Source organism: Elgaria multicarinata, chromosome 9 (genome assembly GCF_023053635.1).
Source record: "Elgaria multicarinata webbii isolate HBS135686 ecotype San Diego chromosome 9, rElgMul1.1.pri, whole genome shotgun sequence".
Lineage (NCBI taxonomy): Eukaryota > Metazoa > Chordata > Lepidosauria > Squamata > Anguidae > Elgaria > Elgaria multicarinata.
The window spans coordinates 100865273-100878605 of record NC_086179.1 but is presented as its reverse complement, the minus strand read 5'-3'; the positions used below and the strand labels follow the sequence as shown (position 1 = coordinate 100878605).

At 46.6% G+C, this 13333-nt stretch overlaps 1 protein-coding gene across 1 annotated transcript in view; it reads left to right on the top strand.

Moving 5' to 3' along the window:
* Positions 1-948: 948 nt before the first annotated feature.
* FKBP4 (FKBP prolyl isomerase 4) overlaps positions 949-13333 on the top strand; it is a 159144-nt gene continuing 146759 nt past the window's right edge. Inside the window, exon 1 of the mRNA XM_063134406.1 lies at positions 949-1103. Coding sequence (XP_062990476.1) covers positions 1005-1103 — 99 coding nt within the window. The 5' untranslated portion in view covers positions 949-1004. The remainder of the gene's footprint in view (positions 1104-13333) is intronic.

The window sequence follows — 13333 nt, the reverse complement described above, 5'->3', positions numbered from 1 at the left end:
TCCCATGGATCCCTATAGGCAAGGGATTTGCAATGAATCCCTATGGGCAAGTATGGCTTTTCTATGGAGAATTCTTTCCTGTTTCTCTATGGACAAGCGATTTGCAATGAATCCCTATGGGCAAGTATGGTTTTTCTATGGAGAATTCTGTCCTATGTTTCTCTATGGACAAGCGATTTGCAATGAATCCCTATGGGCAAGTATGGTTTCTCTATGGAGAATTCTGTCCCATGTTTCCCTATGGACAAGCCCTTTTCAATGCATCCCTATGGGCAAGTATGGTTTCCCTATGGGCAAGCATTGTCCTTTGTTTTAGTACTTCCCACTTCTGTGTCGTTATAGAAAAGAAACCCATTCGCTCCTTTGAAAATGATAAATAATGCTATTGGGAAATTCACCATGTTTCACACCTCTCTCACGACTCAACAAGTTTTAATGGATTACTTTCTTTTTAACTTACGTTTTAAGGATTTGAAAAGCGAAATATTTATCTTTCAACTTAATTCAAGTTAATTTCAGCGGCTGCTAACTTTACACTTTCCCCGTCTACCGTTGGGCCTCCGCGCACCCGCTCTCCCCCACGACCTGACGCCGCTTTCGGCGCTGGGAACGCCGGTCCGCCGCCGATTCTCGGAGCCACCCTGGCGAGACTCTCGGTGGGGCCGCTGCCGCCTCCTCTTTTCTAGAAATTTCTCCGCCTTTTCCCGTCAGTCAGTCAGTCTGTCGGTGGCGGCGCTGCGGAGGCGGGAGCGAGCGCGGCCGGCAGGCGGGCAAGCGGAGAAAGAGCCGTCCCGCCCCGTCCTTTCCTGCCTTCCTCCCTCCCTCCCCTCCCAGCGGAGAGGAAATAGGCCCCGCGCCACGGCTGAGGAGGCCGCCGCCGCCGCCGCTAGTGCCAGTCTCGTAGGCCCGGCTGCGCTTGCGGGCTCAGGAGGTGGGAAGAGAAGCGGCCGAGGCCTCACCAGCTCCGGCTCCTCGCCCAGGAGAAGCTAAGGGCGGTGATCACCATGACCGCCGAGGAAGGCAAGGCCGACGAGATGAGCGCGGCGCCCGGCGGAGAGGGAGGCGTGGACATCACCCCCCACAACGACGGAGGGGTCCTCAAGGTACCGCCGACTGAGCGGAGGCGATGCGGACGGTGGTGGTGGGGATAAATGGTTAGAACTTAACACGGGGCATCTCGACCCTCCCACGCGGCCCGTGTGCTGCAGGGGCAGGACCGCAGGACTCGAACGCCCCCGCCGCGGACCAGGAGCGACTCCGCCGACGGAGAGCGCGGACCTGCCCCCTTTTAGTGGGGTCGTAGTAGTAGTAGCAGTAGAGGGACACTTGACACCGGGACTTCCTGGTACGTGACACGACAGTGGAAAGCAAAAATGGCATCCGCGCTCTTCCCCCTCCCTGTCGAAGCCCTTTACAGGTATGATTTTAGTGATCCTCACGACCACCCTATAAGGTGGGCTGGTATTGTCACCCCCATGTTGCAGGGGGGTTGCAACTGAGAACACAGGGGCTTCCCACCGCATCTTTCTAGGGAGTTCACGGCAGAGGCGAGATTCACAACTGGGCGCTTTCTCCGGCACAGTTTGCACCCTTGCTGGAGAGTTTGCTCTCCTCTTCACAAGCACACCCCACTTTGATCCATGTCCCAGTAGCGGGAAGGGACTGAGATTTTGAGGGAACCCAATGAGGGTGCAAAACTGCAGAGTGGCTTCTGCGGTGCTGGTTTTGGCCTAGGAAGCCCGGTTCAGGCCTCAAACCCCCCAATCGATCAGTGCCAGGTTTCAGCTTGAGCATGTGCAGAAGGCCCCTTTCCTCCTCATCGGTAGGGTTACAACTCCCCCCCCCCCATCTGGTTTATGTGTCTTTAATATCAACCTGGCATGAAATTGAGTTGGTGACTCCCCCCCTCCCCAATCACTTCACCTAACACATTTCTGCAAGCTGCCTATTCTTACTGACGCAGGAGCATGGCCTGTTTCTGGCTGAAATGGCCATTCTGCCTACCAGTAAGCAGCCATGGCTAACCCTTCAGAGTTTGCACATCAGGGCCAACCCATGCATATGCTGATTTCCAAGTAGAGTTGTAAAATTTCTGGAATTTTTGAGGCCATGGGTGGGGGGGAATGTTTTTTTCAACCTCAGGCAGCATGGCCAAAGGTCAGGAATGCTGGACGCTGGAGTCCAAAACATCTGCTTTAGGAAGATGCTTTACTAAAGTTATTTAATGTAAAACTTGCAACTACATTAAATGACTGCTACAGCATCACAAATACGACTCTATATAACAAAAACCAAACTGTCAAGAATGCACATTTACTGTCAGGAATGCCCAATAGTAATTCTACTCACAAGTTGGGAAACTGAGCATAAATGTCTGTCAGTAAAATATACTTTAGATCAATAATTTTAATATGGAATGAAAGAAATATCTATGCTGGAAATGTTACAGAGTGGATTAAAAAAACATTTCCCCCATGGCTTCATTATTTCCAGATATTTTACTAGTCTTGATATTAAAGTGTTCTTATCACATAGTTTTTAGAAATCATTTTCAGGGGAGTAAAAGCTCAGTAACAATATATACATATTTTGTCTTAAATTCTAAAAGAAAATATTTCATAATCCAAAGCATTTTTTCAATTATTAATAAACAAAAAACAGGCATCAGAAAATAAGCTTTCCCCCTAATTTCTCCAGTTTTTCCTGGGCCTTCACATCTCTGCTTCCAAGCAGGGTTGAACTTAACCTCTGCTCTTTTTCGAAAGAAACTAGTATTCATTGAAATCCATCTGATGTACCGCCTGCCCTGCTGCCCAGCATCCTCCCTTACCGAGCTGGTGGTACCGGTCTTGAGTGTGGTGTTGGAGGAATCCAGGACGGTGGTTCCGGGTGACTTCAACTTTCATGCTGAGGCCATCTCTGGGGCTCCAGTTCGGGACTTTATGGCCTCCTTGACAACCATAGGGCTGTCTCAGTTTGTCATCGGCCCAACACATAAAGCAGGGCATACCCTTGATTTGGTTTTTGCTCCAAGCTGTGAGATGGGTAGTCTGAAGATGGGGTGGGTGGGGGTCCAAGTAACCCAGTTGTTATGGTCGGACCATTTCCTGGTTAGATTTGAACTCATGGTGTTACTACCCTCCTGCAAGGGTGGGGCACCCATTCGCCCCAGGAGACTGATGGAATCCAATGGTTTCCTGAATGATCTTGGGGATTTTCCAGTGGAGAGAGCTGGTGATCCAGCCGAGGCCCTAGCCTCACTGTGGGACGGTGAGATGCGGAGGGCCATCGACTTGATTGCACCTGAGTGCCCTCTCCAGTCCTGTAGAGCCCACTCTGCTCCTTGGTATACTAAGGAGTTGCGTTCAATGAAACATTTGGCTAGTGCCCAAATGGCATAAGACTCAAAACGAAGATGACTGAGCACGCTGTAGAGCGCATAATCGTGCCTATTGTGTGGCAGTGCAGGCAGCAAAGAAGGCTTATTTTGCTGCCTCCATTGCGTCCTTGAGTAGCCGTCCAGTGGAGCTCTCCCGGGTGGTCCGGGGGCTGCTAACATCCTCCCCAGCAAATGGGCCCCTGGCCCCGTCGAGGACCCGCTGTGACCATTTTGCATCACACTTTGAGGACAAAATCGCTTCTCTCCGCAGCGAGCTTGACTTTATTAGTGCAGCTCCAGTTGAGGTGTCTGATGCCATCATCTACCAGATTTTGTGGGATCAGTTCCTGTTATTGCGGCCTGATGATGTGGACAAGGTGCTTGCAGCAATACGACCAACCACTTGCCCTCTCGATCCCTGTCCCTCCTGGCTTATAAAAGCAAGCTGAGGGGATATGACTGGGTGGGTCCACGGGGTGATAAATGCTTCCCTCCAGGAAGGGGTGGTCCCTGCTGTCCTTAAGGAGGCAGTAGTGCGACTATTCCTGAAGAAGCCCACCCTGGACCCGATGGTATTAGACAACTACCGCCCAGTCGCAAACACCCCTTTTTTAGGGAAGGTACTTGAGATAGTTGTGGTGGAGCAACTGCGGGCACTCTTGGAGGATACTGATTATCTGGACCCATTCCATTCTGGGTTCTGATCTGGTTATAGGACTAAATCAGAGAGGGACAGGAGAATGCAACCCTGTTAATCCTGCTCAATCTCTCATTAGCTTTTGATATCATCGACCGTGGTATCCTCCTGGATTGACTCTGTGGGATGGGCATCGGAGGCACTGTATTACAGTGGTTCCGGTCCTACCTACGGGGTCATTTTCAGAGAGTAGCGTTGGGTGACCACTCCTCGGCCACTTGGTAATTGAGCTACTGAGTGCCACAAGGCACCATCTTGTCCCCAATGTTATTTAACATCTATATGAAGCCGTTGGGAGCAGTCATTGGGGGATTTGGAACTAAATGCCATCAATATGCTGATGACACTCAGCTCTATCTCCCTGTGACAACTGAATCAGGTAGTGCCCAGACTCCATAATGGGTTGGATGAGGGCCAATAAACTGAAACTGAATCCTGGCAAGACGGAAGCCCTGTGGGTGAGTGGTTCCCGAGTCTGGGAGACAGGCTCATTGCCTGTTCTGGATGGGGTTGCACTGCCTCTAAAAGATCAGGTTCGTAGTTTGGGGTTACTCTTAGACCCATCTCTGTCACTGGAAGCACAAGTGGCCATGGCAGCTCGGAGTACCTTTTACCAGCTTTGGCTGATTTGCCAACTTTGGCCTCTCCTGGACAGGGATAGCTTGGCCATGGTGGTACAGGCATTGGTAAACTCAAGACTGGATTACTGCAACGCACTTTATGTGGGGCTGCCCTTGAAGCTGCTCCAGATGCTGCAGCTCAGCTGTTGTCTGGAGCTGCCCCTTTCCAGCATGTAACTCCTCTACTGAGGGAACTGCACTGGCTGTTTATTCACTTCTGGGCCAGTTTTAAGGTTCTTGTACTTGTGTACAAAGCACAACTTGAGACCAGGATACCTGAGAGAGCGCCTTCTCCCCTACCAACTGAGGTCATCTGAGGGTCTGCTCCTGGTGGTCCCTCATAGACCCATCCTCCAATTGGAGTCCACCAGGGGAAGAGCCTTCAGCGTGGTGGCTCCCCTCCTGTGGAATTCCCTGCCTCTGGAGGTCAGGCAGGCACCAACTTTGTACTCCTTTCGGCGCCTCCTGAAAACATCATTATTCCAGGAAGGCTTTCCTTAATGTCCAGCCATGAGTCACTCTATTTACTTCTTTTAAAATTTGTTTTAAGTGTTTTATTCTGTTTTTATTTTCATTTTATCTTGTACACCGCTCCGAAGTTTTCAGTGGGGAGCGGTATATAAATATTGTAAATCATCATCATCATCTCCTGGAACAATTTTTCTTCTGTTAGTTGAACAGATGTTTTTCTTTCTTCTTGGAGTATTACGATAGCCTCAGACCAATGAGTGCATGGTTTGGTGAGGGGTTATTGATGGAAGCAGTAACTCATTTTATGGGAATCTAATGCCTGAATTAAGTTGGCCCAGGGTTGGAAAGGAATAAATGCTTCTTGGATAGATGGAATTAAATGTATCTTGGATAGATGGAATTCCTTGTCAGTATTAAACATGATGCAGGAAGGAAGAAGGGAAAACACTTGTGAGATCAGCATCACTGCTTTGTTATAGTCTTTTAAACTGTGTGATGCATCAGGGATGCCATCATTCAGTGACCAAGTGCAATTTTTCTACAACACCACTTTCCATAAGGGTAGGAAGTTTCCAAGTTACTTCCTGCACAAGAGAGTTGGTTCTTCTCTGTAGTTAAACATTAGCTTTTATGCTGGGCGAGAATGGTGCATAAAGGAGTCCTGTCTTTTCTGTTTGCTGTGCAGAATAGAGCCCCTTGGGAGTAGACCTAAGTTGTTCCATGTGCACACATATGTGCATCAGGTTCCAGAGAGGGTCACTGAGTAGCAGCAAAGGGATGGTGTGATTTGCTGTTAGCTTTTATCTGAAACTGGAATATCTTTTATAGCTTCATTAACTTTACTAAAATGACAAACCAAAAATGTGTCTGGGCTTTTGAAAGTAGTATAACTGCCACCAATTATTGAAATTGCAAATTAAACATGCCAAGTGCTTACAATTATTATTGTAATATGCTGTTGTTCTCATTGTACAGATAGGAAATCAAACTATAGGAAATCCAGACTTCCAGAGGAGAGTCTATAATAGAAGTGTGACTTTGACTTAATTCTCACAGATCTAAGCCTGATTGGCTTATAGATCAAAGATGGATCAGGGTTCGTGAGCCATTTGCCTGTGAATGATGAGCCAAGATTTTGAAGAATTCTGGCTTAGCATTGTGTGTGAATATGTCAACCTTTTGACCTACATCACACCCTAATACAGTGGGGTCCACGCAGATAAATAATGCAGTGTGTGATGGACAGTGCTACCATTTTGTGGTTGTTTGAAGCCAGCCTTCCCCAACCTGGTACCCTTTAGATGTTGTGGCTTACAGCTCCCATCATCCCACACCATTGGCTATCTGGCTAGGGCTGATGTGAGTTGCATTTCAACAATATTTGGAGGGCCTTATACTTCTCACTTTTGCTCTAGACCATAGGGGGGCAACCTGCTGTGGCCTTCCAGATGTTTTGGCCTACAATTGTTATCAGCTCTAGTCAGCATAGCCAATGGTGAGGGATGATGGGAATTTCAGGCAAAAGCATTTGGAGGCTCACAAGTTGCCTTCTTCTGCTCTAGACCAATGTGTTTCTTATATTGGTGTTACCCTTGTATTGGTATTACTACCATAAGCATTTATAAATCACAATTTGAAAATGAAATTAAAATTCTACTTTATCATCCACTCTAGTCTTCTGTGGCTCTTATAGCTGTAATAAATTAAGAGACACATACTGTAAAGTACAACTACTTACCGTATTTTCCTGCGTATAAGATGACTGGGCGTATAAGACAACCCCCAACTTTTCCAGTTAAAATATAGAGTTTGGGATATACTCGCCGTATAAGACTGTGCCTCTGTGGCCCCCCTTCAGCCTCCCCTCCCCGCCTCTCCTCTCCCTGCTCTAGTTGTGCGCCTGCAGCTGGCGAAAAGCGGCTGCCTGAGCTGAGGAAGGCTGGTGCTGCTTTCGCATTCTCATTCTCTCCCGGTTTACGAGTCTGTGTCTGTGGCGCGCTGCCGGGCTAGACTCCGTCAGGAGTTGCTCGCTGAGCCGCTTCTCCTCTCTCCCACGCTCGGTCGCTCTCCTCCCTCCCTCGCTCTCCTCCTTCCTTCCCTCCCTCCTGCTTGCTCTCGCTCGCTCGCTTTCTCTCTTTCTCACACACACACATGCGCGCACGCACACACACAGAACTCAGGAGCTCCTGGCTTCGGTTGAAGGCTCGCGGCTCGCGCTCCCTTTGCCTGCCTCAACCACCGACACCCTCAGAACCCAAACAGTAAAAAGGGGGGGGGAGGAGAAAAAGAAAGAGGCGGAGGGGGGCAATGGTGTGCGTGTATATATATATAGGCAAGCCTTAAACAGAAGGATGGGGATTTGAACCATATGCGGCAACTGCAGATTCCCCAGTCCGGCTCGGAAGTTACAGCACCCGCCCTATAAGATGACACCCGGCGTATAAGACGATCCCCGACTTTTGAGAAGATTTTCCTGGGTTAAAAGGTCGTCTTATACGCCGGAAAATATGGTTAAATTATAGCCTTGCAAATGCACAAAAGGAATGTAGGAAGGTGCATCATACTAAGTCAGACCATCTAGTCAAGTATTGTCGACACTGAATGGCACAGCCTTCCTGGATTTCTGGCTGGCTTTTTTCCTGGCCCTTCTTGGAGAAGTTGGAGATTGAAGCTGGGACCTTCTGCATGCAAAGCAGCTGCTCTGCCACTGAGCTCCAGCCACTCCTCAAGGGATTAGCCAAGTATTGTATTGGTCCACACTTGACTATGCTTGTCAGTTGTTGTGTATCAATAGGCTAAAAGGGGAAAATTTTCTTCTAACTTTCTTCTAACTTTCCTTTTAGGGGCAATTAAAAGCCTGAAGTAATTAGTCCCGTCCCCCCCGAAAGGATGGTATAAACCAGGTTTTTACCGGGATAAATATCATGCTTATCTTATTTCTGATTGGAACTTTTTGCACATGTTTGCATTGTGTTCTAGCCAATAAAAATCTGACTGCAACAACTTTCTGTAGTTGGTGAAACTATTCCTTCATTTACAGTGTGATCTCAATCATATATATTCAGATGTAAGACCATTGCTCAATGGGGTTTTCTTCCTTGAAACTGCATAGGATTGCAGGCACAGTCTGCAAAGATGTTAAAATAATTGGCAAGTATGCTTTTGGAAACCTGTTTGGGATAAATTGGAAAATGATAGACTTTCATTCCGCTATTGCTTGGGAATGTGGATTGTACCTTCTTTTGTTATAATGTCACATTATTGTGAAGACTGCCCATGACAGTCTTTTGGGTGCCCTTTCCCTATGCACCCAAAATATAGCTGGCTTTATTTCTGCTGTGAACTACTTCTAAAATGTATACTGAATTTCAGTGCTTTCTCCTTTAGAGTTAAGGAAAGAATTTGGTCTCAGTGAAGTGGATCTGATCTTTCGTAGCAGGTAAATGGCAGAGGATGAGCATAAGAGCCCAAAGGCCTGAATCTTTGGTACATTCTACTCCTACAATGGCCAACAGATGCCTGTATGGGAAGCCCACAAGCAGGATGTGAGAGCAATAGCATCCACCTGTTTTTGTTCTTCGGGCCTCTGATGCTGGGGAAAATATGTAGCCATCATGATGATAGCTCAGTGGTAGAGCACATGGTTTGCATGTAGAAGGCCCCAATAAAGTATATTGTAACACTGGAGAAGGTGTGTCCTTTGGGTTACATTTTTTCTGCACCTTCTCCCGTGCTCTAATATTCTTTATGAGATGAGGTGAGCTGAACTGAACGCAATATTAAAATTGTTGTTGTACCATGGGTTTAAATAACGGCATTATGATTTCGACATTTTTATTTTAGAGTCATTTCCTAATGATGCCTAACATTGATTTTGCCCTTTCACAGCAATAACACATTTTCATCAAGCTATCCTTTCCCCAATGCTATTTAATATTTACATGAAATCGCTGGGAGAGATCATCCGGGGGCAGGGGCGGGGTGCTATCAGTATGCTGATGAGACCCCCCAAAATATTTCTCTATGCCTTCGACAACAGCGTCAGCTCAGGATAGTGTGTCTGCTCTGAATGAATGCTTGGAAGCGGTAATGGGCTGGATGAGGAAAAACAAACTGAAGCTGAATCCAGACAAGACGGAGATGCTCGCTGTCAAAGGCCGCAACCAGGGTTTGGAGGTGTGTCAACCGGTTCTGGATGGGGTTACACTCCCCCTCAAAGACTGTGTTCACAGCTTGGGGGTGCTTCTGGACCCATCGCTCCAAATGACAGTCCAGATAGATGCAACGGCCAAGAGTGCCTACTATCAGCTACGGCTGATACATCAGCTGCACCCCTTCCTAGAGTTAGAAGACCTAAAGATGGTAGTGCATGCGCTGGTAACTTAGAGGCTTGACTTCTGCAATGCGCTCTACATAGTGCTACCTTTGTGCGTAGTCCAGAAACTTCAACTAGTTCAAAATATGGCAGCCAGGTTGGTCACTGGAACGTCTAGGAGTGATCACATCACACCAGTCCTAAAATCTCTTCACTGGCTGCCAATTAGTTTCTGGGCGAAGTATAAAGTATTGGTTATCACCTTTAAAGCCCTACATGGTTTGGGTCCAGGCTACCTGCGGGATCGCCTTCTCCCGTACAATCCACCCTGCACACTCAGGTCCTCTGGGAAGAATCTACTTCAGTCAGCAAAGACTAGGCTGACAACCATAACCCAGAGGATCTTCTCTTTTGCTGCTCCTAGACTGTGGAATAGCCTGCTGGAGGAGACTCGTCAGCTTGACAGTCTTTTAGCATTCAAGAAAGCTATCAAGACTGATCTCTTCCGGCAGGCCTATCCAGTAGAATTTTAGGATATTTTAGTACGTTTTTAGGATGCTTTTAGGATGTTTTTAAACAGTGTATACCATGTTTTTAATCAGTATTTTATGTGTTTTGTGCTTGCTGTTGTTCCCCTCCTCGATCCAGTCGGAGAGGCGGGTAAGAAATATATTATTATTATTATTATTATTATTATCTCCAAGATTTTTTTCTTGATCAGTTACCATCAACTTAGACCTCACCAGTGCGTATTTGAAGCTAGGTTTCCCCCCAATATGCATAAACTTACACGAGTTTACGTTGAACTGCATTTGCTATTTTAATGCTCATCTTTTCAGTTTGGAAATATCCTTTTTATTTTATTTATTTATTTATTTATTTATTACATTTCTATACCGCCCAATAGCTGGAGCTCTCCGGGCGGTTCACAAAAATTAAAAACATTCAAAGTATAAAACAACAGTATAAAACCATAATATAAAATACAATATAAAAGCTCAACCAGACAAAAACAGCAGCAATGCAAAATTACAAATTTAAAACACCAAGTTAAAATTTATTTATAGACTGTTAAAATGCTGGGAGAATAAAAAGGTCTTCACCTGGCGTCTAAAAGTATATAATGTAGGTGCCAAGCAAATCTCCTTAGGGAGCTCATTCCACAGCCGGGTTGCCACAGCAGAGAAGGCCCTCCTCCTAGTAGCCACCTGCCTCACTTCCTTTGGCAGGGGCTCATGGAGAAGGACCCCTGAGGGTCCGGGCAGTTACATATGGGAGGAGGCGTTCCTTCATATAGCCTGGCCCCAAACCATCTAGGGCTTTAAATGTTAATACCAGCACTTTGAATTGAGCCCAGACCTGGACTGGCAGCCAATGAAGCTGGAAAAGGACTGGCGTGATGTGGTCTCGTCGGCCAGTCCCTGTTAGTAAACATGCTGCCCTGTTTTGTACCAGTTGAAGTTTCCGGACCGTTTTCAAAGGCAGCCCCACATATAATGCATTGCAGTAATCTAAACCAGAGGTTATCAGAACATGGATAACTGTAGCTAGGCTATCTCTGTCCAGATAAGGGCGCAGTTGGTATATCAGCCTAAGCTGATAAAAGATGCTCTTTGCCACTGGGTTCACCTGTGCCTCAAGTGACAGTTCTGGATCCAAGAGCACCCCCAAACTACGGACCCGATCCTTTAGAGGGAGTGCAACCCCATCCAGGACAGGGCAAACATCACCTCGCCGGACAGATGAACTACCCGCTAACAGTACCTCCGTCTTGCCTGGATTGAGTTTCAGTTTATTAGCCCTCATCCAGTCCATTACCGTGCCCAGGCACTGGTTCAGAACAGCCACTGCCTCACCTGGGTTTGATGAAAAGGAAAGGTAGAGCTGGGTATCATCCGCATATTGATGACACCTCAGTCCACATCTCTGGATAACCGGAGCTCTTCATCCTTTTCTATTTTAACCACCCTAAATAATTTGGTGTTGTCAACAAACATGGCCACCTCACTGTTCACTCCTAATTCCAGATCATTTATGAACATGTTGAAAAGCTGTGGTCCCAGTACAGATCTTTGGGGAACCCCACTGTTTATGTTTTTCCATTGTGAGAAGTGTCCATTTACTCCTGTTTTTTACTTCCTGTTCTTTAACTAGTTTCCAAACTATAAGTGGATTTCTTCTCTTATCTCATGATGTCTAATGTTGCTCAGGAGTCTTTAGTGAGGGACATCATCTGCTTGGACTTTTAAAAGGCTTTTGCCAATGTCTACTGCAAGGGTGAAACTTTGTGCCCTCCAGATATTTTGGACGACTATTTTTGCAGTCCCTTAGTGGCTGCGGCTGGTGAAATTTGTAGTCCAAAATAGCTGGAGGATACCAGGTTGCTGACGTCTATTGTATCACCCATATTTTGATACTTGTTGACTTTATTTGTTGGAGTTGTATACTCTTTCATCAAAAAAGACCTCAAAGAGGCTTACACCAAAATTTAAGCAAAAACGTAAAGGATAATCAGCATAAAAAAATAACAAAGTAAAACAGCTGAGTGAGATCCAAAATCCTTAATGGGCCGGGGGGAGGGATTTTGCCTCCTGCCTAAAGGTAGGCCTTTCAGCAGAGAGAGTTCTACAGTCAAGTTGGCATGGCCAGAAATACCCTCTCCCTGGTCAACGCTCGTTACACCTCCAGTGGCAGGGGGGATTAAAGGAGAACATTGGGAGATGATCTTAACATCTGGGCAGGTTGATATGTGTGACAAACAGGAATATGGAATTTCAATCCTGCAAATAGGGGTGTTTTCTACCACCATCTGTGTTTATTAAATCTTTTGTAAACCGCCCAGAGAGCTTTGGCTTTGGGGCAGCATAGAAATGCTGTTTCTATAAAAATCAGATTAGAAACCAATTCTATAGCCCCAAGACGATCTGGGAGGGGGCATAGAATTTTTCAGATTCCTGGATCTGAGGTCAAAGACAGGGCTCAGACTCCTGGCCAAAAGTCCAAGCTCCACGAACCCGAGTCCCGCCCCCCCCCCCCCCAAGCTGGCATGGAGAGAACTGTTCTGGTAGCTTCTCTGAGCTTGCAAACATGAGCTCAGAGAGGAGAGAAAGTGGGAGTGACTGGGTGGGGAGGGGAGGGGGAAGCAGGGATAGGAGCTATCCGCAGCCATCCCTAGCCTCCTTCCCTCCCTGACACCTCAGCTATATGGGAGAAAATCCCCATCTAGCTAAAATGCAGAGTGGGAGCATGTGCACCACCAGCTCTGCAATAGACACTCATAAGCTTCCAGGTTTCGAGGCTTAGGAGTACCCTAGACAGATCCAATAGGATTGCGCCCTTAGTGTACGCCAAGCAGTCCAACCTAGGGGAAAGATCTAAAATTAACTCCAGTTTCCAATTGAGTGTATTTATTCAAGTACCAGAGAGAAGTTCAGAAATGGTCAGTTGCTTTTATAATAAAATAGAATATTGAATTAGCTATCCAAACTATATTAGGAACTGAGCCCTAAGAGAACATCACCAAAGCAGCTTGAATGTGGTGGGACACCTGGAGCTTTGCAGCAAAGTAGAGTCCAGTCTTGACTCTTTGCCAAGTTACTCAAAGCCAAAGGAAGCTTTAACATAAGGAGGTGTTTCCATGGGTTGTGGGCACTTCCAGACAGGGATTGGAAATTGAAATCGACAATCAATAGCCTGAAATTACTTGATAATGTGCTCTCCAGGTGATTCCTCAATATACCTATTTAACATAAATCTGAGTCACGAGTAGTGACCTCAGATGTGAAATAATGCAAAGCTTGGTTCTGGTCATGTCCTGTGTTCAGAGATGCACTAGTAGGTATGGGGGAAAG